Below are 23,394 nucleotides of genomic sequence, written 5' to 3'. Positions count from 1 at the left end.
CATGTGTATTCTACCAACCCGCATTGGAGCAGCGTGGTGGAATAAGCTCCAAACCTTCTCCTCAAAAAAAGGGAGAGGAGGCCTTAGCCCAGCAGTGGGACATTTACAGGCTGTTACTGTGTATTCAAGTTTTAAAGGAAGGAACTTCTTAATATTAAGTTAACATTTGTAAATGTGTATAATGACGCCAAACCTGTTGTGGTTGAACTCGAAGTAGTAGGCGGGGGTGTTCCTTCTAAAACAACGAGTAAAATTTTGTATTTAAGCACATTTTTTATTTAGCATTATTAATATATCTCAATAAAAAAATTGTTTGTGTATCTTTAATTCAGTTTTGTGTGTGATTGTATGCGAAAGCATGTATATTTACCCGTCTCAATGATGCCACTAGTGGTTGTTATCATAGTGGTGGTGGTGGTCAGGTTCCCGCACTCAGGCCTGACGGCTATCACGGAGGCTGGCCAGTCGCATACCATCACCTGAGGGTTGTATAAAAGTCCCTCCCCACAGCTCTTGAGCACGCTGTGCAGTTTGCTCGGGTTGGTCATATCGGGGGTGCACTCGTAGAACTTGCTACAGTCGGTGGGATGTGGGTGGTTGGGGTGGCTCGAGTTCAGGCATTGGAACGGTTCTGTTGACATATTTATCCATTTTTTAAATACTTTCACGAGGAACTATGTCGCATTTAAGTTACTTTCGTCAAACTGAACGAAGATAAAGAGCTTTTAGGTTTTAGTAAAAACTCTGCATTTGTATATATCTAGAGTTTGGAATCATCAGAATTACTGCATTCAAAATATTTAATTGAGTAACGTAAGTTTTATAAAATTCTGACCATAATTTTTGATATAATCGTAATTTTAAGCTTATAATAATAATATATACGCATAAAAACGTGGTATTGAGTAATAGCTTTTTAGCTCACCTTCTTCACACTTGCAATAGACTCTGATCTCGAAGTCAGGACAAGTTTTCTCAGCTTCTAAGCAAACGAGACCTTTCTCCAAGCTGCATTCAACGTTGAGTCCCGTCTCCTTGGGCGTCTTGTGGTCGCCGACAGTTCGGCATTCAATCTCAGTCATCATATCAGGTTTGCACATCGGAGAACCAATTGTCTGAAGAAAAATATTTTTTTGTAGCTTAATACTTGTATGGCTTATATTGCTAGTTGACTGACTCTTTGGTGTAACGTACAAAATTTCTACTAATCTCTTGGGTTTGGTTTGAAGTTGGAACTTATGAAGTTGACAGTGTTTATGCTCCTGTGACTTGGAAAGCACGTCAGGTTTTTTTTTTTTATATGTCCGGGATGGCAAATGACTCTACTCCACCTGATGGTAAGTGGTAGTAGAGTCCAAACGCGACGACGGCCAGTACAGTCGGGAAGAATGTTCTGTACTAGCCGTCACCGCCTTGCCGGCCCGCAAGATGCCTCTTCACGCCTCGTTTGAAGGAACCCAGGTTGTAAGAGGAGGGGAACACGTGAGCTGGTAAGGAATTCAATTTTTTGGTAGTGCGACAAAGAAAGGAGTTGCCAAATTTCTTTGTGCGCGATGGAATTGATGTCACAGTTAGGCGGTGACCTCGAGAACCAGCTCGCGTGGACTTAAGAAGGAAGGGGGAAGCAGGAATTAGAGAGAATAATTCCTCAGAGCACTCGCCGTGATACAGTCGATAGAAAGTGCTCAGTGCTGCTATCTCGCAACGCAATTGTAAAGGTTCAAGGGTGTTTGTGACCTTTACGTCGCCAATAATGCGTACGGCACGTCGCTGCAACCGGTCCAAGGCCTCCAGTAGGTACTTAGCGGAGCTACTTAGGTAAAGAGATTAGAGACATAAATAAATATAAATACTCCAAACGTCCATACTCTGGGCTGCTACTGAGATTCTTCAAGAGAAAAATCTAATAACTTTTTATTGGCCCGACCTAGAGGTTTAAACCCAAGACCTCGGGATCTGCGACCTTATATCTAGCCACTAACGAGGCAGTCAACAACAAATAATTGGTAAAGACATCCAATGTTACATTACTCGGCTGTGCATATTGTTAACATAATCTAACAATACAAGATAATGATCATATTTAAAATGGACCATCATCTGCACCCGATCACTATCAAAAATGCGTTCTTCCGAATTTTCTGACTTTAAACAAACGAGTAAACTCACAAGTTCGTTGCTTTTAGGCAAAGGTTCGTTGTCGACGGATTCTCCGCCGGAGCCGATCTCGGGCGGGCCGCGGTTAATCCAATCCGTCCATCCGGTTTTACACTGTAACGGTTGGTCGTGTGGTGTCGTTTCTGGTGGTCCAGTAGATCCCTCCGTTACCTGAACACAGACGATCAAAAGTCTTGAACATTTAATTTTCAGCTTATAATATTATAATAAGACATGTATATTAATGCTAGGAATATGTCCAATTTATATATTATACTAGACGATAATAAATATATGGTAGATATAAATATTGGCCCTGTAGAAATTATTAATCATTCCTTACAACGCATTGGCGTTGTGTGGAAGTTGTTGAAGTGGCGTCAATACGCCACCAACTTTTGGAACTAATTTGTTATATCTCTTGTGCCTTAAGAATAGTACCTCACTTACTCCTTAAACTGGGTCACAACAATACTAAGTATTGTATTGTTGCTGTTTGGCGGTAAAATATGGGATGAGTTGGTAGTACCTACTCAGAAGGGCTCGCATAAAGACCTACCACAAAGTATTTTAAGGAGTTTTAATATATAATCGAGACAAGAGGCTAATATTAATCTAAGAAAAGAAAGAATAGTAGAAGAAACGCTCAATATTTCTAATACAAAGAAATATACTAACTGCATCAGTAGCACAGGGTTGTCCCGTGCAGATTCTCTCCTTTCTGGAGCAGCGGCAGGTGTGACACGCGTCTTCTTCTATTATCTCACCCTCCAACACCTCGCGACCGTCTTCCAGCGTCATACACGCTGGCTTACACTTGGCTCGTGGTATGCACTCCTGCAGTGAGGAGTTAGAGTAGATCATGCCCTCTGTGCAGGTCTTGTTGGGTTTGCAGCCTGTTAGAGCGATATTTTTTATTAAGAGTTACCACTTCAATCAAATAATTATAATGTATTTATTAAGGAATTCATGACAATTACATATCTTACGATTAAAATGTTCTCTTAACGATAAAACATGGATTCAGTAAAAAGAAACAAGGTTATATTCTTTCGCCTGTGCCTTTAAGGTCTTAGGGTTCAACATTAACTACTTGATTTACCTCCACGATTGAACAGAACCAAAGACACGATTGAATTAAAAACCAAATTTTATAGTTATTTAATTATAAAATAAGACCCTTTGGTCAACATATTAAATTAAAACATATAAACATGTATAAGCTAAACGAGCTACAAAATGCAAAATAGCAAAAACATGAAATATATTATTTGATTTCCTAACGTTCCTATTTGACATTAATTGTTTTTATATGGCTTAGCAACAGCGATAATGTGGTTTAATTGTATTTCTCACTAGCTCTGCTCGCGGTTTCGCCCGCGTGTTGTTAGGTTTAAAAAAGTAGCCAATGTGTTTTCTTCGAGTACAGGCTTGCATCTTATCAAATTTCATTTTCAGGTTTCGCGGTTTAGCCGTGATAGCGTAACAGACAGACAGAGTTACTTTTGCATTTATATTATTAGTATATATTTCTAATATTAGTATATATAGTTAGTTTCTTTTTAATTAAAACATAAGGATCAGCAATTTCAAATATTTGTACTGCGATGTACAAAGTATATTATTTTTATTTACATTCATTCTCATTCCTAAAGATAAATCCAGTTAAAAAAAATATCGAAATTATAATCATAAATATCTATATTTTCATTAAGTTTCGCATTGCAAACTCGTTTAAAGTGCTTAAAATCATTCGCGCTGGTATAATTAGTTCTTTTTACGCACTATTGGGGCGCTGTTCAAATTTCATACAAATTACTTTCGATCGGTACGAATATTTTTTCGAAAGTCGTTCATGCTGAGGTTACTGGTATGAAAGGATTATATTTAATAACTAAATGGCCTTGTTGCAATGAAGTTGACGATTGCTATGCTATTATTCGCAATAATAGTATATAGGGGGCGTAGCTCAGATGGTAGAGCGCTCGCTTAGCATGCGAGAGGTACCGGGATCGATACCCGGCGCCTCCATAACTATATATTTTTTATTAGAATTAAATGTCTCTTCAATGTTTTTTTTTCATTAGAATTGTCCTTTATGTGTATCATGAAATTAATATACTAATTAAACTTACAAAACCTTACTTAGTACAGTTCAAATCTTTAACAGAATTAATAACTCAAATAAAATGTAAGTAATAAAAAATAATAATATGTTATACAACGATGGGTTACCTTATTAACGTTTTAATTATTAATTGGTGAAATTGTTATATTTTTGCGAATAACTCTATACTTAGTATATAAACTACTGTCCAACCGCGGCTTCGCTCGCATGTGATTTGTTTTGGTGTCAGTCCTTTAACCATTTCTATATCCCTGACAACGTGTATGCTAAATTTCATAATGAACGGTTTAGTAGTTCTGACCGTACCGTAACCGTAACCGTAACAGCCTGTGAATGCCCCACCGCTGGGCTAAAGGCCTCCTCTCCCTTTTTTGAGGAGAAGGTTTGGAGCTTATTCCACCACGCTGCTCCAGTGCGGGTTGACGTTAAAGTGTTATGAACAAACAAACTCTTTCACATTTATAATATTAGTAGGATAAATAGAATAGCCTTCTCCTCAAAAACAGGAGAGGAGGCCATTAGCCCAGCAGTGGGACATGTGGACAGTGGGACATTCACAGGCTGTTGCGGAATAGAATATAGTTGTATAAAACGTACCTTCAACGCAGGTGTCCTTTTCACAGACAGTTTTTATTTGTGGGTAGTCGAGTGTGTTGTCACAAGTCTCCGGCGGACACGGCGACATGCACTCGTGGTAGTTGGTACACTCGCCGTCACACTGCATTGCTGTATTGTGGAGAAAGTCATGGATTAATATATAAAAATAATATATTTTTAAATTCAATACTCAATCGTTTATTGCTATTGTATCTGTACTTAGGTACCTTATAATAATATAATTATATAATCTTTTCGGGCATAGCACGATAGTAGGGAAGAGCAAGTTTTAGTTTAAGAATAATTTATGGAATTACTAAATAAATTGTATTATATATTTTAAAAGTTGTTAATATTAGGTCCTTGCATATAAAAATTATCGTTTTGTCGTACTAACCACTTTGATCTGAAATATCTCCTCTTTGGTTAAGAATTCCAAATTCAAATTTTTAAATTCATTTAGCTGGTACCTTTGAGTTTTGAAAACAGTCATTCATTTGTTTTTTCCTCATTATTTTTTTCTTTGGCGTCGCTTATTACTGCACAATGAAAAACATGAAATATCGGTATATTTACGAGTACGAGTTCTACCGTGGCACCAGTGCTGCAGAAACAGCTCGAAAGATGAATGATATGTACGGCGCTGGTGTCGCAAAAGAAAGCACGGTACGTTTTTGGTTTCAACGTTTTCGTTCTGGTAATTTCGACCTTCAGAACCAACCCCGTGGACGGCCGGAGACCAAAGTGGAAAATGAAGAATTAAAGGCTATTGTGGAAGCGGATCCATCACAAAGCACTTCAGAGATAGCTGCAGGCTTCGGGCTAAGTGATAAAACTGTATTAATCCACTTCAAGCAAATCGGGAAAGTAAAAAAACTTGAACGAAGGGTAGCCTCATGAATTGAGTGAATCGAACTTGCAAACACGCGTCGACTGCTGTGTTACTTTGATCAACCGACACAATAATGAAGGGATTTTAAATCGAATCATTACTTGTTATGAAAAGTGGATACTGTACGATAATCGGAAGCGCTCGTCGCCATGGCTGAACCCTGGAGACCCAGCCAAATCCTGCCCTGAACGAAAACTGACTCAGAAAAAGTTACTTGTGAGTGTTTGGTGGACTAGCGCAGGTGTCGTTTACTACAGCTTTCTAAAATCTGGCCAAACGATTACGGCAGATATCTATTGTCAGCAACTGCAAACCATGAAGAAAGAACTAGCTGCTAAATAACCGAGATTGGTCAATCGCTCTAGGTCACTGCTGCTTCACGACAACGCAAGAACTCACCTGCACAACAAACCACCACGAAGTTAGATGAGCTACAATTGGAATGTCTGCGACATCCACCGTACTTCTCGGACCATCCTCCATCAGATTACCATTTTTTCCGGAATTTGGACAACTTCTTACAAGGAAAAAAAATTCAACTCCGATGCGGCAGTCCAAACCGCCTTCAAAGAGTTTATTGATTCTCACCCCATGGTTTTTTAGTAAAGGGATCAATGAACTACCTATGAGATAGCAAAAGTGCATAGATAACAATGGTGCATACTTCGATTAATTAAATATATTTTACAAAAAAAAATGACTTTATATTCCTCCCGTACAAAACGCCAATTTCATATGTAAGAACCTAATATTATAAAATGTAACACATTTTTGTTTACCATTTCAAAATGTTTAAGAGCGGATAAGAGAGCGTCTTGCCCCCAAGGCACATAAATAGGCAATCAGCAGTGTTTTATACGTAATTATTATTTTATATTACGGATTGCCTTTATTTTTAAATGAAATGAATGAATGACCGAAGTCACTAGTACAGAGTGAAAACCATATAATCTCCTACCATGACATACATATATCTCATGTTCACAGTGAAATACATTCCTAGTAATGAGAACAATGACATTGAACATCCACTTAGGGCTTAGTTAGGCTACACAACGTGAGCGAGCTACTCACGACAGAGGTCCTGCGTCCTCCACTTGAAGGCGACCCCGCGCGCGGCGCAGGCGTGCGCGTAGGCAGCGAGCGCGGCGCACGCGCACGCGCAGTCGGCGCCCGCGTCGCACGCGCACGCGTCCGCCTCGCAGCGCCGCACGAACGCGCCGGCCGGCACCTCCGCGTGGCACAGTGAGAACGGGTGGCGTTTCATCGCACCGCACACGGACGACGCCCACTCCTTGCGCTGCGGCCGCTCCTTGCAGTGGTCCTGGCGGTTAGGGTGAAGCGAATGTTATACTTTTGTTCGATTTCAATTCACTTCCCGTTAATTGTTGCCAAAATTGGCCCAAATATGGAGAAATATAGAACGAATCTATAACTTAATCTTCCGTACTTACCGTAACTTCCAGCGGCTTAGGGCACGTCGTTTTAAGTTTCCAGGAATCGGCGAAGATGAGCGGCGAAGTTTCGGCAAACCCTCCACCGGAGGGGGTTTGGAAGTCATCTCGCATGTCAGAATTGTAATTGCCACAAAGCCCTTTAACCTAAAAATAGTATGCCTTGACTGTTACCGTACTCGATTATAAAATAATATTTTCAATATATCCTATTAAGTAGTAACATTACGTATCCTTAAAAATCCTATACCGTGCCATCAATCAAGGACACAATCAAGAAATCCAATAACAGCTAAATCTTTATATTATTATTTTATACAAAGATGGCCTAGTAGATCGAAAATGAGGACTCAACAGAAATCGATTGTGGTTCGGGGCAAAGGAATCACTGAGATTTTCCACATGAGATCTAACTTGGACTCGTTGAACAAGACAAATCGGCATTTTATATTGGGGTAAATTCTGACGCAATTTTCACTAACCCAGTGAAATAGCGTGGTGCTTTTAAGCCGAATGCTTTTAACGGAATACTTAATAACAGGTTTCTGGGTCTTTGTAAAGCAATAGAGCATTTCAAAGCTTATGTGTCTTCACGTACAATCTGGTCAGGTTTCAGTCGGGATCTAACAACTGCACATCGACTGCACAATCGTATTGCAGCTGCAAAATGCTTTAAAGCTGCAATTTTATAGCTGGAATGCAGTTGTAATACAAGTGTGTGTATTTTAGGGTCTAACCCTAAAATTACAACTGTGTTTTTAATATATTTTAACACGCTAATTGTTTAGTAGCACATAAAACGAGAGAGAAAACTATTTGAGATAAAACGTTAAATGATTTACAAATAGTACCAACCCGGTTCTGCCACATGGAGTCTACTTTGACGTAAACCCGTAGTCCACGGTCCCACTGCAGACTGATGGCCAAAGACGGCACGTCCAAGAATACGTACGCGCCCGCTTCACGGAGCTTTATCCTAGAATATAGGGATAACACCAATTATGTATGGAGAAATGTTAGATTCAACTTAGAAGTTATTATTTATAATAGTAAATATAATTATAGTATAAATATATAAAGAAGTATTTTTTTATTAAGGTTACAGATTCGCTGACGGCACCGCGCTTAACTTTCGCTCGAAGTTGGTCTTTATGATGTTAAAATGGTATTTTATTTTAATTATTTCCTTTGTTAAGCTTAAAAGCCGAGATGGTTCAGTAGTAAGAACGCGTGAATCTTAACCGATGATCGTGGGTTCAAACCCGGGCAGGCACCACTGAAGTTTTTCATGGACTTCATTTGTGATTATAATTCATCTCGTGCTGTTTGGTGAACAAAAACGTCGTGAGGAAACCTGCATGTGTCTAATTTCACTGTAATTCTGCCACATGTATATTCCACCAACACGCATTGGAGCAGCGTGGTGGAATAAGCTCCAAACTATCTTCTCAAAAAGGGAGAGGAGGCCTTAGATCAGCAGTGGGACATTTACAGGCTGTAAGCTTATTATTACCATCAAATTGTGTAAAACAATAACTGGTTCGTTCATATTGTGTAGAGGAGGTTAGTTATTTTCAGACATATATGTATTACCACGGTCATATTTGTTGCACTATTTATAATTATAAAAAAGTTATCAATATATGTAATGTAATGAATTAAATATAATTTTAATAGTTGGTTTTATTTGAAACATAATTTCTTGAAATCCTTTTCAATCGTCCATCACATATAGAAACAAAATCTGCTAGAATCATTATAAAAGGATTATGTAATGCAACACTAGTTCTGATTAGAATGGTTATAAGCGTGAACATAAAGAGTTTCTGTTTGTGCTATTTAAATTCATTTCGTTTACTCATTCATAAATATATCTTACCGTTTCAAGTTAGATGTGTCGGGAAGTGGAGCGCTCTTTGTTAAGGAGACGATTTCTTCATCACCACCTCCACGGCCAACACGAAGTGTCACCGACTTGGAGCAAGTCGCACCGGTGGTACCGCATGGCTCATTCTATAGAATAATAGATGATATTAATAAGACATAATTTTAGAAAAAGAAGTGCATTTGTACATTCATTTGTTTGTTTGAGCGCGTTTCTGGCATATGTGGGTGGTACAAGCGTGATGAAATAAGTACTAAACCTTCTCCATGAACGCCTTTAGCCCAGCAGTGACATTTGCAGGTTGTAATTTTACACGCTAAATATGTCATTAGCTACAAATAATAGGAGAACATCTAAACCCCTTTGAGAACTTTAGAAACATAATTAAATATTTAACGTCACATAAGATATAACATGGAAGAAACAATACGGGCCGTAAAGTAAAAGTTCCTAAATAAGTGCTGTCTAAAGGCTTAAAAAAATCCACAAAATGGCCAGTATCACTAGAGTTACTACAGTAATAGTCAGTCAGGGACTTTCTCACTAATTAATATCCTAATTATTTTTTGCCTAAAAGCTACAGACTAAATGCTAGCTAAAACTAAGTAGTCTGAATGGGTCATGGCATGTACAAATATGTCTTAAGTTGAAATCAAACTTCCGATAATCAGCAGCAAGTTACAGTGCCCACTGAGCCTCCTATATAATGCACCCAACACATACTCCAACCTTGGGAAATAAGATGATGATTGTAGACTTTTTTTAGAGTAGGTTGGCGGGCCTCCTGATGGTATGTGGACCAACACCATCACCAACGCCCATAGACATTGGCATTGTAAGAAATGTTAACCATCGCTTACATCGCCAATGCACCACTAACTTTGGGAACTAAGATGTTATGTCCCTTGTGTGTGTAATTACACTGGCTCACTCATCCTTCAAACCGGAACACAACAATAACAAGTACTGCTGTTTTACGGTTGAATATCCGATGAGTGGGTGGTACCTAACCTGCCATCCTGTATACATTTCTTAACTTTTGTTGAAATTTTTAATGCGTTAAATGCGTTATTGTCACGTATGGAATGTCATTGCCAGCCATATTTCTTATATTTAAGAAAACGATACAGTACTTGCTATTTGGTCTTATAGTATACAGGGGGCGTAGCTCAGATGGTAGAGCGCTCGCTTAGCATGCGAGAGGTACCGGGATCGATACCCGGCGCCTCCAGAATCATTTTTTTACAATATATAAAAAATATTTAAGGCTTCTGTTAAGAGAACGATTTATTACGAGACATTTATAACCGGGGGCGTAGCTCAGATGGTAGAGCGCTCGCTTAGCATGCGAGAGGTACCGGGATCGATACCCGGCGCCTCCAAAAGAGAATATTTTTGGAATAAAATTTAAACTTCTAAGTTTAGGCCATTATAGTCTTTAAAAAAGCCTGAATTAAATTAATGTCCGTTCAATTTTATTTCGAATATAATATCACATTTAAATTGAGAATAAATTATTTAAGGTAATGTTTCAATCAAAGCTATAAGCCTAGTTAAAATATAATATTAACTGTAATAAATATTATTGCAATAAAAAATACAAATCACATAAAAACAAAATCGTAATTCCACAATAATCTAACCTAATTCGCAATGAGCCTCACACTTGTTACCAGGTACTTCCTGGTACCTATGCACCGAAATCACTTGAGAAACACTCCTTATTCACTACCTCGCAGTCTCGCTCGCTATAAGGGTGCAGAGCCCACGGTCCTGGGCTTAAACTCTGGAACGAGCTAGTAAATATTGGGTTCTCCTATCAGGATTATCTCAGTAAACAGCATAGGATCTTGGCTTGGATCTTGATCTTGAAAGCACATAACGTCGTTGGTCCTGAGCCTAATTTTTTTCCGTTCTTGTCGGGTCCATCCCATTGGGTTATGAGAAAACATATAATATAATAGAAAATACACCTGGGTTTGCACAAATACTTCGGCACTATAACGTCTCCTGTGCAGTTGACTAGTGTCTTATGAGAGCGGTCGTCGTGACCGCAATTGATCATAAGAATATCACCATCATCACTTACTTGCATTTCAACACTAAAGCCGTCTTTTCCATCCGCAGTTCCTTTAGCGAGGAGATAAGTGCAGACGCCTTCGAAGTCATAACTCTGCCCATCGAAGGTTGTCACGTGTGAGTCGCCCCACGCGCCGCACACTCCTGCACACTTCCGGTCGGTACACGACCATTTCCCGCTTTTACATTCACTGATAAAAAAGGATATATTATAGTAAAAACTAATACAATAGAAAAATAATCAAACATAAAACGGTCAATATATTTTTTGACATTTAATTTTTATCTATCTATATTTAAATATAATATAAAACGAAGTCTTTAAGTTGCTCGTTCTGTATATCCGCTAATACCTTCTAAGCAACGCAACGGATTTTGATACGGTTTTCACTAATAGAAAGAACATTGAGCGATGATGGCTTATATATATATATATATATAATTTGTATATTTTTTTTCTCGAATTCTTTATATAGATAAATATGTTTGTCACGTTGTATTTGATACAAATTAAAATTGTCTTTACACTTGGTCATTAGAATTAATAATTAAGAAGATATCAACGTTTTTAAATTACATACAACCGAAATAATGCTCCTACCGGAAACTGACTCAGTGCCGCGCAAAGAGCTTCATTATGAAGAAGGTATGGAGTTTATAAGCCCAAGCTAATTTAGTGTAGATTTATACAAATGTACTAGAATGCCATCCGTCACAAAATTAACACATGATTGATAATCAAGCCGAGATGGCCCAGTGGTAAGAACGCGTGAATCTTAACCGATGAACGTGGGTTCAAACCCGGGCAAGCACCTCTGAATTTACATGTGCTTAATTTCTGTTTATAATTCATCTCGTGCTTTTCGGTGAAGGAAAACATCGTAGGAAACCTGCATGTGTCTAATTTCATCGAAATTCTGCCACATGTGTATTCCACCAACCCGCACTGGAGCAGAGTGGTGGAATAAGCTCCAAACCTCCTCAAAAAAAAAAAAAGAGAGAGGAGGCCTTAGCCCAGCAGTGGGACATTTACAGGCTGTTACTGATAATCAATCATGTGTTATTTCGATGATGGAAAATTAAAAATATGATTGATTATCAATAATGTGTTATTTTTGTGTCATATTTTTGTGTCATATACAATCATGTGTTATTTCGGTGATGGAAAATTAAGCACATAAAAACACAGTGCTTGTCCGGGTGTAAACCCGCAATCTTTATCGTATCCTATCTAATAAACCATTCGGGGTATTTTAGATAACTTTTATTTTATTTATTTATGGTGTGCATAACATGAGACCGTCATCTCGCTAAGATTTACGTGTTCTATCTGAGAGACGGCTCATAATTAAAAATAAGCTATACTAATCTGTATACAATTTAGGTGCTTAAAATTACAATAGACATACATAAATGTTATTTGTTTGGGAATCACTGTCATTATAAAGATGAGACATAGTAAGCAGTGGGTCGTAATAAGAATTGTTAATACTAAATAACTAAATATAATTAAATAATATATTAATTAGATAAAGTAAGGTATAGGTTATTTTTTGTTTAAATCAAGACGAAAGCTAAGCTTTTCGAAAGCGAAGATATAACTTTATAGAATACTGCCTTTATTTATTCGGTGAAAGGTGATCTAGTTACGCATGTATCCTTCAGTACGTTTTATTAAAATAATTTCGTAACAATTTGAATTTGTTCGATATATTTAACGATTACACCAACGGGGGCGTAGCTCAGATGGTAGAGCGCTCGCTTAGCATGCGAGAGGTACCGGGATCGATACCCGGCGCCTCCAGGATCGATATTTTTTTAATTCTGCGATAATTTTAAAAGATTAAAAAAGTGGCAACAAGTAGACTATTTTTAAACTTAAATATTAACGGGGGCGTAGCTCAGATGGTAGAGCGCTCGCTTAGCATGCGAGAGGTACCGGGATCGATACCCGGCGCCTCCAGAATCATTATTTTGGAATAATTTTAAAAGCTAAAAAGTAATATTTGCTCTGAAGTTTATTAAATATGACGTCATGATATTCTTTTTTACTTTACACATATAATACATTTCTCAAAGTACTAGAATTTATATCAGACGTCTCTTAGTTTCAATAATTAATTAAATTGTTATCAGAAAAATTTCTATCCTCTGTTTTACTCCTTGTTCTTCAACTCATGTAGCGAAAGCTTCACACTTTATACGTGAGAGGTGACATTTGCCCAGCAGTGGGATTTATAAGGATTTTTCGAACATTACTTTTATATTACCACTCATTGATTACTGTACACTTTGTCTATGTACTTTTGGACGTATATATATATAAATAACATACGATTATCCAAGGACCTAGCGGTGTAGACATGAAAACGTAACTTAAGCAAAAAGATACATAAGAATTTATATGTAAGTACATATATAATAGTATTGTGTAATATGGTAATAATAATATCCTGGGAAATTATTCACACACGGCCATCTGATCCCAAATTAAGCAGAGCTTCTACTATGGAAACCAGACAACTGATATACTACATATACTACTTTTCTTTTGTAAATACATACTTATATAAATAATTACACTCAGACTCAGGACAAACAGACATGTTTATGCAGACAAATTTCTGTCATGGGTAGGAATCGAACCCACAACCTTCGACGTGAAAGGCAAGTATCTACCAACTACGCCAACCAGCCCGTCAGTATGTATAATGACATGCTGTTTTTGAAAATGATTATAAATTTATATATTATTTTATATATAGTATCTAACAAAATATAATAAAATTAGGAATATGTATGCTTATGTTTATTAAGATTAAATAAATAAAAAACAAAAACTTCTAACTGTTACATGTACACGACACAATTGTGATGCAAGGATAAGCATAGCTGGACTTGAAAAATTACTTATTTATAAACGTTGCTTAGCGAGTGATTACTTAAACAATGCCGTGTCTTCTTCTTTCGAATGTCAAATCAATAATGATAGAAAGAGAGATTGCAGTGTTTCAGAGTAAGGCCGTAATTAATTTAAAATATATTATTATAAAATTATATTGATCTAACATAGAAACTAATAGAACGCAGAGATTGAAACTACGCATGCTTATGCAGCGATCACGTGTGTCCTGATATGTGTTTCGTGCATATCTATTTCTATATAGAAAAAAACGGTTTTCTGGATAGTTCTAGAAATATCCACATCTATAGCACAGTATTTTTTGATTGATATAAATTTCAAAGAATCACGTATTGATAATAATTTGTTCTGCATAGGGATCTAACAAAGTAACAATTTAGTATGATTTCAAAATAAGCATTAATAAGAGCCGGGATGGCTTTGTGGTTAAATGGTATGATTCTAAATCAAAAATTGCGGATTCAAATTATCGTTATTACCCATTGAAATTTAATTTGCTTAATTTGTTTATAATTGATCTTGTACTCAGCGATGACGGTAAACGGAAACTTAAGGGTGCTTAAATGCGTCGGATGTTTACCTACTAACTCGCATTGGTGTTGCGTGGTGGAATACGGTCCAAAAACCTCCTTCATAAAAGGAGTAAGACTACTTTATTTACTAACGATGGAAAGCAATGATTTAATTTTTTCCTTTTTTTTATAATATATTATCTCATTATGACATGATGTCTGAGAGTCGAGTGTCAGACTCGTTTATTATTATTTTTTTAAAACAGGCTAATGAACCGCCAGAGTTTAAGTGGTCACCGCCCATAGACATCGTCCATACGCCACCAACCTTGGGAGCTAAGACATATGTCCCTTGTTCCTTCCACTAACTCACTCACCCATACCGGAACACTACAATACTATGTACTGCGATCGAATAAGTGATGGTTACCCAGACAAGCTCACACAAAGCCCTATCGCCTATAAGTATAAAACATCTTGTTTCTGAAATCTATTATAGAAAATATATTTTTTTAAATTCCGCACACCCGTTACTTTCTTTGGGATATGATATTTATTGAAGTCTGTTTTCGACGAGCTATCACATAATAGGGACCGATGTTTTATTTTAAAGTTCTCATCATATTTAAAAATGATAAATCAAAGTTTCAATAAAAACGGTTTTTGTAAAAACAATCGCAAAAAGTATTGATTTGGTCTGGGATATCCTGATTTATTTTTTAAATTAACCAACAACTATATTGTCTTGTGCAACTGTTCGTCGATAAGCAGCACAATTTTGTTCTTGATACAGATAAGTGAAAGGCGCTACCGTCACGTACGCAATGACAACGCAACACGCATTGTAATTACACTTTCAATTAACAAGTATAGTTGTTAGTTCGTATTGAGAAACAACGGGGGCGTAGCTCAGATGGTAGAGCGCTCGCTTAGCATGCGAGAGGTACCGGGATCGATACCCGGCGCCTCCAGAATCATTATTTTTACAATTTACAAGAAATATTTAAGGCTTCTATGAAGAGAATGATTTATTACGAGACATTTATAACCGGGGGCGTAGCTCAGATGGTAGAGCGCTCGCTTAGCATGCGAGAGGTACCGGGATCGATACCCGGCGCCTCCAGAATCATTATTTTTACAATTTACAAGAAATATTTAAGGCTTCTATGAAGAGAATGATTTATTACGAGACATTTATAACCGGGGGCGTAGCTCAGATGGTAGAGCGCTCGCTTAGCATGCGAGAGGTACCGGGATCGATACCCGGCGCCTCCAAAAGAGAATATTTTTGGAATAAAATTTAACTCCTAAGTTTAGGCCATTATAGTCTTTAAAATAGCCTTAATTAAATTAATGTCCGTACAATTTTATTTCGAATATAATATCACATTTAAATTAAAAATAAATTATTTAAGGTAATGTTTCAAATGACTCTACTCCACCTGATGGTAAGTGGTAGTTGAGTCGAAACGCGGCGACGGCCAGTACAGTCGGAAAGAATGTTCTGCACTCGTTTGAAGGAAACCGGGTTGTAAGAGGAGGGCAACAATTCCATTTTTTGGAAGTGCGACAAAGAAAGGAGTTGCCAAATTTCTTTGTGCGCGATGGAATTGATGTCACAGTTAGGCGGTTGAGAGCCAGCACGCGTAGACTTATGAAGGAAGGGGGAAGCAGGAATTAGAGAGAATTATTTTGCTTACGATTACAACAATTTATTTTAAAAGGAACCCTTTGAGTTTATACTGACCATGTATTACATTCTTCTTGCATCGTGTGACCATCCGGATAACTCTGACCACCGTGGTGGCAAGGACAGTCGGTTGGTACCACACACTTTTTGGTCGTTGCTTCGAGTACATAGCCCTTCTTGCACTGACATCCTGGACGGCACTCTTGCGATGTCACCGTTTGTGGGAGGTGCATATTCTATTGGGGATCATAATATTACATTTATTATTTAAAAACTTAAACGTTACGCATTAATATTTAAGTTAAATAATTCTAATTCTGCTTGAAATAAATTTTTTTTTTCATATGCAATTTATAATTAATATGCAAAGATTTCCAAATTTAAAAAAAAAATTATCAGCTTAATTTTTAAAAGAGTGGTGCAGGAGTGAATATTTCAAACCGTTACGTAATGAATAGCTATAAATAATTTAGTTACATTCGAAAGTATTGCTTTATTTCAAAAATAATAAATATTAGGACAATATGGACTTTAAAGATTTAATATATTACATCGAATGTGCTGGAGTGGCCAGAGCAACCCGAATGTTTGATTTGCGTTACTTTTGCTACCAACTTCATGTATATATATTTACTCATTATCTTTATTGACAAATACATTTTGAATTATAATAAATTGTTTACGCGGATGTATTCAAGAATATATAGTAAAAAAGATAAAATTGTTATGGTGTTTGTTATGGTCAAAATATGAAAATCTTGTCTCGACCTTGCAGGTGAGCGGCTCCTTGGTTTCGCAGGTGGTGAACTCCTTGTGGTCGGCGGCGCTGCAGGCGCTGCGCAGGTCCTCGGCGGGCGGGTAGCTCAGCACCTGCTCCGCGCTGGCCGGCGAGCAGGCCCAGCGGGCGCCCACGCAGGTGCTGGAATACGGCATCACTTGTGTATTTTTAGGAGGATTATTGAATAGGTAGCCGAACGGGCTAACATCGGCCACTGGATGGTGAGTTGTTATAATAGCCCATAGACATTGGCTGCGTAAAAGTTTTTCACATCGCATTTCATATCGCTATATGCACTGGCGCACTCATCCTTTAAACTGAAACACAACAGTACTAAGTACTTTTGTTTAGCAGTGGAATATCTGAGTGGGTGGTACCTACTCAGACAGACTTGCACAAAGTCCTCCCATCAAGTATATAAATGAAGAATGGCAAATTAGATATTCCATTGCACATACTATTTTGATGTACATAGTACATCGATTCTTTCTGTTGGTATATTCTCTCAAAGATATTAATTAGCACAGCAATGAACTATTATCTAAAGTTTTGGTAAACCATAAATGATACTGAATTTACCATAAATCACGTTCCCGCTTGCCAGCGCGCACTTCCTTATAGCCAGGTTTGAACTCCATTCCCTTGTGGTAACACGGACACAGGGCGACAGGCACGCACACGTTGTTGTTATCCAGCACCTAAAGGAGACATTATGGCTGAGAACGAAATCAGGCATTCCAGGCAGTATATTTACAATTTCGTCCTGAGGTCTTCACAAAACTTGCACTTGTCAGAGATAAATCTAAAATACGTGCATTTAAGAAAGCGTTTCTTTAGAAGATATATATCTATAAGATTGTATCGACTCGCTTCACTAGGCGTTATATAAAATATACTTCTTCTTCAATTAGTAATATAATGTGTCGTATTAATTATGTGACATTCTTCTTAACTTTCATTAGAATCTGTCAAGACGTGACTGACTATCAAACGTAAGAACAGGCAAGTCAAGGACCGCGCTGCACTACCTGCCCCGCGGGGCACGCGCAGCCCTCCACGCACGCCGGCCGGCACGCGCCGGCGGCCGACAGCGCCACGTCCGCGCACGTGCGCAGGCAGCTGTCGGCGCACACCGTGTACTCCTGGCCGCCGCTGCATTGCAATTCTGATGAAAATATATAAACTTTCACACCGGTTTATTTACGATTAATTTGAAATAGAAATAAAATTGCATTTTGGCATTAAATACCACCGAAGCTTATATTTAATAAAAACGCTGATTGTCGAGGCATATTATTTTCATAAGTAATACACGAATAAAACTGATGTAAATAGCATACATGGATATATATTTTTAAAATTTTCATACTGAATTGCAGAATTGAATTTAAGGATTGTAAAATTAAAAATTTATGCATTCGACTAGGAGACTGCCGGCGGGACGTATCGTGCGCACTGACCGCACTCGGCGACGCTGTACCGCCAGTGCACGAGCGCGCCGCTGCGCGCGCAGGCGGCGCCGTAGTCGCCGAGCACGGGGCACAGGCAGCGCGACACGTCGCCCGCGCACGCGCACATGTCGTACAGGCAGTCCTCGTAGTACGGCTGCACGTCCACGAACCAGTGGCACGCTGGGGGCGGAGCGCTTACGTTAATTTACCGACACTAAACTAATATGTTTGTTCGACAAAGTTAGATTGTGACGGAAGATATTAAAGATATTATGAGAGAACTATTTTCGTCTATCTGCATCGAATCAGCGTAGAAAAAGTCTTTGAATCCTTCTTACGGTTACAGTGAAGTCGAGGTGTTTCCGTATCAGTGAGACATACTTACTTTTGTAATTATATTTAAATTACTGAAAACTTATCTAAACTTACATTCGAACAACTTGCTTTTCAACTTGCTACAATACTTCTCAGCAGATTCCTTGTTCTCGATATTGGCTTTACATGGGTGCTCCGGTTCCTTGGTGATGACATCGTCACAGAACTCCCTGGTCTTCCATTTGTTGGCGAACGCGAGAGCTGATTGCTCCACGTCCCCTTCAGGTGTTAAGAAGTCGTCTTTTTGGTTCAAATTGAAAGTTCCGCAGAGGCCCTAAACATATTGGAGTTATTTACATTTAATATGCAGATTTTTAAGTTAAGGAAGTAATTATATCTAATTTATTTTTAGTTTTTACCTTCGTTTGTTCGTGGAACGAGGGTGGCACATCGACGAATACTCTCGTGTTTCCATCCCACCAAAGATCTACCTTGATAGGCAGTTGAACTGGAAGTAAAGTTCATGTTAAAATGGTTTTGTCACAGACCTTATACGATGCCATAGCGTCCATTCTTAATTGGCTGTGCACTGTCTACTATTGCCTCACTCACATAATTCAATGATTATCCGACACGACCGGTAAATTCAGGCTTAAGGCCAACGGCTTTACATGTTTTTCGAGGCACGGGGTTGTTAACATTGCTGCAACTTTTAAACTTCGGGCTGATACTTAGATTTTCTTGACAGAAAACCCAATAGATTTTTTTTATAAACCCGATAGGAATTTATATCCAAGGCCTCGGGATCCACAGCCCTACAAGATTGCCACGAGACTAACTAAGTAATGAATTCCTTACACATAAATGTGTGAATGAAATGTGTGATGTGGAATGGAAATTTCGTTTAATAAAATATCCTTTTTAGTAGTGGTAGAAAATAAGGGCTAGACGAATAACGGAGCTACAACAGTAAATTTTTTTTATAGAATAGGATGGCGGACGAGCCTATGGGCCACCTTGTAGTAAGTGGTCACCAACGTCCATAGAAATTGGCATTGTAAGTAATGTTAACCATCGCTTACATCGCCAATGCGAACCAACCTTGGGAACTAAGATGTTATGTCCCTTGTACCTGTAATTACACTGGCTCACTCACCCTTCAAACCGGAACAAAACAATACCAAGTACTGCTGTTTTGCGGTAGAATATCTGATGAGTGGGTGGTACCTACCCAGACGAGCTTGCACAAAGCTCTACCACCAGTAAACGGTATCTCCAGAAAAACCAGAACTTCCGTTTCTTTTTTATTTATCCAATTACTTACTAATAATGAAGAGAGAGGACGCAGCACGAATCCTGATGTCTCCGACGTTAACGGGCAGTGAGTTGACTTCCTTTCCGTTCACAAGTATGAACCCTCCTTGTTTGAGATGGATGTTGGCTCCGTTGTACTCGAGGTTCACTGCTTTTGTGCAAGAGGGCTTACCCTCGCCTTTATAAGGAGCTAAATTCATTGCCTGAGAAAATACGATTGAAATTAATTTGATTTATTTATTTATTTAATAATTTGGATTTTTAAAATATCTAAAATGGAGTAACTATTGATTTTGTATAAGGAAGAGAGACAAGAGAAAGAAAAATTGTCCAATTTTAAATAAATAATATTAACTACATATTAAGTCAATTATATTTATTATTATATCTCCAATTATTATCTAACCTATATAAAATTTTTGACCGATTTCCAAACTATCGAACTTAAGCGGTTTTCTTAGCAGATAAATGACTTATATGCTACTTATTACGTAAAATATATAATACTTTAATTAATTCAAGACATAGTCATGTTTCACGAAGATACGTCAATAAACTCCTCGTACCTCAGTGATTGCTCCAGAACATGCAACGTTCTCCACGTCGATGGTAATGTTTGCAGATTTCATCAGCGTATAAGTGCAGTGTCCCATGAAGTTGTATCGTAGTCCGTCGAACGTGGTGTAATGGGGATCACCCACTGCACCGCAGCGGGCACCGCAAGGTACTTGGGTGCAAGTCCATTCGCCAGCTTCACATTTACTGGAAAATATAAGATTATTTCTTGAATTTGGTAAGTTTCTTATTATAGCATCATATTAAAAATATATTCAATCGTATGCATGGATTGACAAGGTGAAGTACCAGGTGTTGCAGCCTTTGGGTATAACAGTACCAGGCGGGAAGGCTTGGTTCCTCACTCGACATGGACAATCGCTCTTCGGCACGCAGCGACCGCTCTCCAGCAGAAGACCTGAGTGAGCAAATATTTGTGTTAAGGCTTATGAAATATTTACATGTATAGGTAATATTATATTTCGAGATGACAAGATGATTGTAGTTTCAAACCCAAGCAAGCACTGAATTTTCATGTGCTTAATTTGTGTTTATTCATTCACAATTCATTTCGTACTCGGCGGTGTAACAAAACATCGCGAAGAATCCTGTATGTGTCAAGTTTTACTGAAATTCTGGCACATGTGTGTGTCTTTAGCCAATAAGTGAGATATTTACAGGCTCTTACTTTACTTTACATACCTTCAGGACAGAAGCATCCTTCCACACAGGTGGCGTTGTCCTTGGGTGTCACTTCGGGCAAGGTGCAGCTGGGCTGCGTGTCTGATCCACACGACTTGTAGATCTTGCCCTCCGGACATTTCATCGCTGGATTAAAAAAAAATTGATCTGATATTGAAACTAGCATTTCTTAATGAATTTGGTGTTATTTGCATCATATAATTAAAAAAATTATAGCGCGCCAAGTACACGTGTGGCTTTTTTCGATTGCATTGCACTCATGTGATATTGAATTCTCGTAACGCCGAGTTGAACTTTACTTTAATTAATTTGAAATAAATAAATAAATAAATAAATAAATATATATATATATATATATATATATATATATATATATACATATAAGTGCAGGTATATATTACTTACGGCATGTCTCAGAGTCCCGCCAGGCTCTCATTTCTTGGACACCATGTCTGAGACACTCTTTGGCATATACTGAAACTGTCCTGCAAGCGCACTCCTCTGGGCCTTAAAAAATATAGATTAAAGATTTTTAATGGATCAAAATTTTATTTAAATTGAAGGTTTATGATTTATTTATTAAAATTATTGTTGATACTGACTCAAGCTCGTAGTACAAGCACAGTAGTCCCATTGACATACTTCCAGCAGTTGCGACACGTCCATAGCCTAAAAACAGATTCGCGTTATATATAACTAAAATGCAAAAATATAATAACGCCGCGCGTTTAACGCTAACATACGCTACGTCGAATTCTGAACACTATATCACACTATGGTTTATAATATTTGCTTTACAACTGCTTAGCAGGTGGCTGTGCAGGTAGCTGAGCTTTGTGCAAGCTCGTCTGGGTAGGTACCACCCACTCATCAGATATTCTACCGTAAAACAGCAGTACTTGGTATTGTTTTGTTCCGGTTTGAAGGGTGAGTGAGCCAGTGTAATTACAGGCACAAGGGACATAACATCTTAGTTCCCAAGGTTGGTTCGCATTGGCGATGTAAGCGATGGTTAACATTACTTATAATGCCAATTTCTATGGGCATCGGTGACCACTTACTACAAGGTGGCCCATATCCTCGTCCGCCTACCTATACTATAAAAAAAAACTACTTATTGCACTATTATTATTAACTGTGTCTAGTAGGACCATTACTGTTCGTCATCCATTACTCTTCAGAATATAGACCACGTTGAATACTTCTCTCTGAAGCTTTTGTAAGTTCACGTCTCAAAAGCTTTTAAAAGCTGAGTGCAAATCTGAAGAATATACTCGAAGAGCCATCGAGTTTCATTTCGCTGAATTTTGATTTTTTAGTCTATGGTATTTTTAGTTTATGATAATAACTATTAGGTGTATAACAGAGCAAAATTGAGACGTATAAATTAAAATTCATATCAGCTTACGATTTTATTAGCTGATAATACTCATAAAGTTATTGACCCTTAATCTGAGTGAAGCTCACCAGGTTTACTTAAAACGTGTTTAGTAAATAATATATAAGTGGTTTATTATATATATTACAAAAAAAGCAGTTTATTTCATCGTTATTAACAAAAACATAGGTAGATAGATAGATATGCTAAATTAACTAACCTTCGAACACTTTCTGAACTTATCCTTACTGAAGACTTTGCTACAGAACTTTAGAGCATTCTTCATATCCTCGTTGGACTTGGAGTGGCACGCGCTCACATCAGTCGGACTACTGTCACATATGTCTGCAAATATTTATTTTTTTATACATTAAAAAAGTGAGAAAGAAAATATATAAATAATCATTATTTGCTTATAAAATATTTTGCTTAATAGATTTGTAGTAAAGTGGTTGAATTATAGTCAAACTTCATACAATATAAAATAAAAAAAAACATATTTTCATATCAAACATAAATAAGACTTTTAATCTTTTCATTATAAACAATATAGTCCATAAATAAATAAAAAATATATACTTAAT

At 37.7% G+C, this 23,394-nt stretch overlaps 1 protein-coding gene and 8 non-coding genes across 9 annotated transcripts in view; 8 read left to right on the top strand and 1 right to left on the bottom strand.

The window, feature by feature from the left end:
* LOC126770155 (hemocytin) overlaps window positions 1-23,394 on the bottom strand; it is a 55,423-nt gene that overhangs the window by 23,369 nt on the left and 8,660 nt on the right. Inside the window, exons 12-36 of the mRNA XM_050489347.1 lie at window positions 23,031-23,155; window positions 22,035-22,101; window positions 21,838-21,939; window positions 21,433-21,558; window positions 21,040-21,148; window positions 20,742-20,937; window positions 20,186-20,378; window positions 19,281-19,369; window positions 18,976-19,195; window positions 18,556-18,726; window positions 18,124-18,260; window positions 17,675-17,793; window positions 17,086-17,236; window positions 16,375-16,553; window positions 11,203-11,383; window positions 9,108-9,241; window positions 8,084-8,204; window positions 7,229-7,375; window positions 6,849-7,098; window positions 4,883-5,011; window positions 2,836-3,053; window positions 2,170-2,328; window positions 926-1,115; window positions 371-631; window positions 194-235 (exon numbers count right to left, since the gene is read on the bottom strand). Coding sequence (XP_050345304.1) covers window positions 194-235; window positions 371-631; window positions 926-1,115; window positions 2,170-2,328; window positions 2,836-3,053; window positions 4,883-5,011; window positions 6,849-7,098; window positions 7,229-7,375; window positions 8,084-8,204; window positions 9,108-9,241; window positions 11,203-11,383; window positions 16,375-16,553; window positions 17,086-17,236; window positions 17,675-17,793; window positions 18,124-18,260; window positions 18,556-18,726; window positions 18,976-19,195; window positions 19,281-19,369; window positions 20,186-20,378; window positions 20,742-20,937; window positions 21,040-21,148; window positions 21,433-21,558; window positions 21,838-21,939; window positions 22,035-22,101; window positions 23,031-23,155 — 3,816 coding nt within the window. The remainder of the gene's footprint in view (window positions 1-193; window positions 236-370; window positions 632-925; window positions 1,116-2,169; window positions 2,329-2,835; window positions 3,054-4,882; window positions 5,012-6,848; window positions 7,099-7,228; window positions 7,376-8,083; window positions 8,205-9,107; window positions 9,242-11,202; window positions 11,384-16,374; window positions 16,554-17,085; window positions 17,237-17,674; window positions 17,794-18,123; window positions 18,261-18,555; window positions 18,727-18,975; window positions 19,196-19,280; window positions 19,370-20,185; window positions 20,379-20,741; window positions 20,938-21,039; window positions 21,149-21,432; window positions 21,559-21,837; window positions 21,940-22,034; window positions 22,102-23,030; window positions 23,156-23,394) is intronic.
* Window positions 4,116-4,188, top strand: Trnaa-agc (transfer RNA alanine (anticodon AGC)). Its single transcript has one exon. It is a non-coding gene; the product is annotated as a tRNA-Ala (tRNA).
* Trnaa-agc (transfer RNA alanine (anticodon AGC)) lies at window positions 10,272-10,344 on the top strand. Its single transcript has one exon. It is a non-coding gene; the product is annotated as a tRNA-Ala (tRNA).
* Window positions 10,423-10,495, top strand: Trnaa-agc (transfer RNA alanine (anticodon AGC)). Its single transcript has one exon. It is a non-coding gene; the product is annotated as a tRNA-Ala (tRNA).
* On the top strand, window positions 12,924-12,996 carry Trnaa-agc (transfer RNA alanine (anticodon AGC)). The gene has a single exon. It is a non-coding gene; the product is annotated as a tRNA-Ala (tRNA).
* On the top strand, window positions 13,083-13,155 carry Trnaa-agc (transfer RNA alanine (anticodon AGC)). Its single transcript has one exon. It is a non-coding gene; the product is annotated as a tRNA-Ala (tRNA).
* Window positions 15,526-15,598, top strand: Trnaa-agc (transfer RNA alanine (anticodon AGC)). Its single transcript has one exon. It is a non-coding gene; the product is annotated as a tRNA-Ala (tRNA).
* On the top strand, window positions 15,678-15,750 carry Trnaa-agc (transfer RNA alanine (anticodon AGC)). The gene has a single exon. It is a non-coding gene; the product is annotated as a tRNA-Ala (tRNA).
* Trnaa-agc (transfer RNA alanine (anticodon AGC)) lies at window positions 15,830-15,902 on the top strand. The gene has a single exon. It is a non-coding gene; the product is annotated as a tRNA-Ala (tRNA).

This window comes from Nymphalis io, chromosome 8 (assembly GCF_905147045.1).
Source record: "Nymphalis io chromosome 8, ilAglIoxx1.1, whole genome shotgun sequence".
Taxonomy (NCBI): Eukaryota; Metazoa; Arthropoda; class Insecta; order Lepidoptera; family Nymphalidae; genus Nymphalis; species Nymphalis io.
The sequence above is the reverse complement of the archived record's forward strand: the minus strand, read 5'-3'. Positions and strand labels throughout refer to the sequence as shown.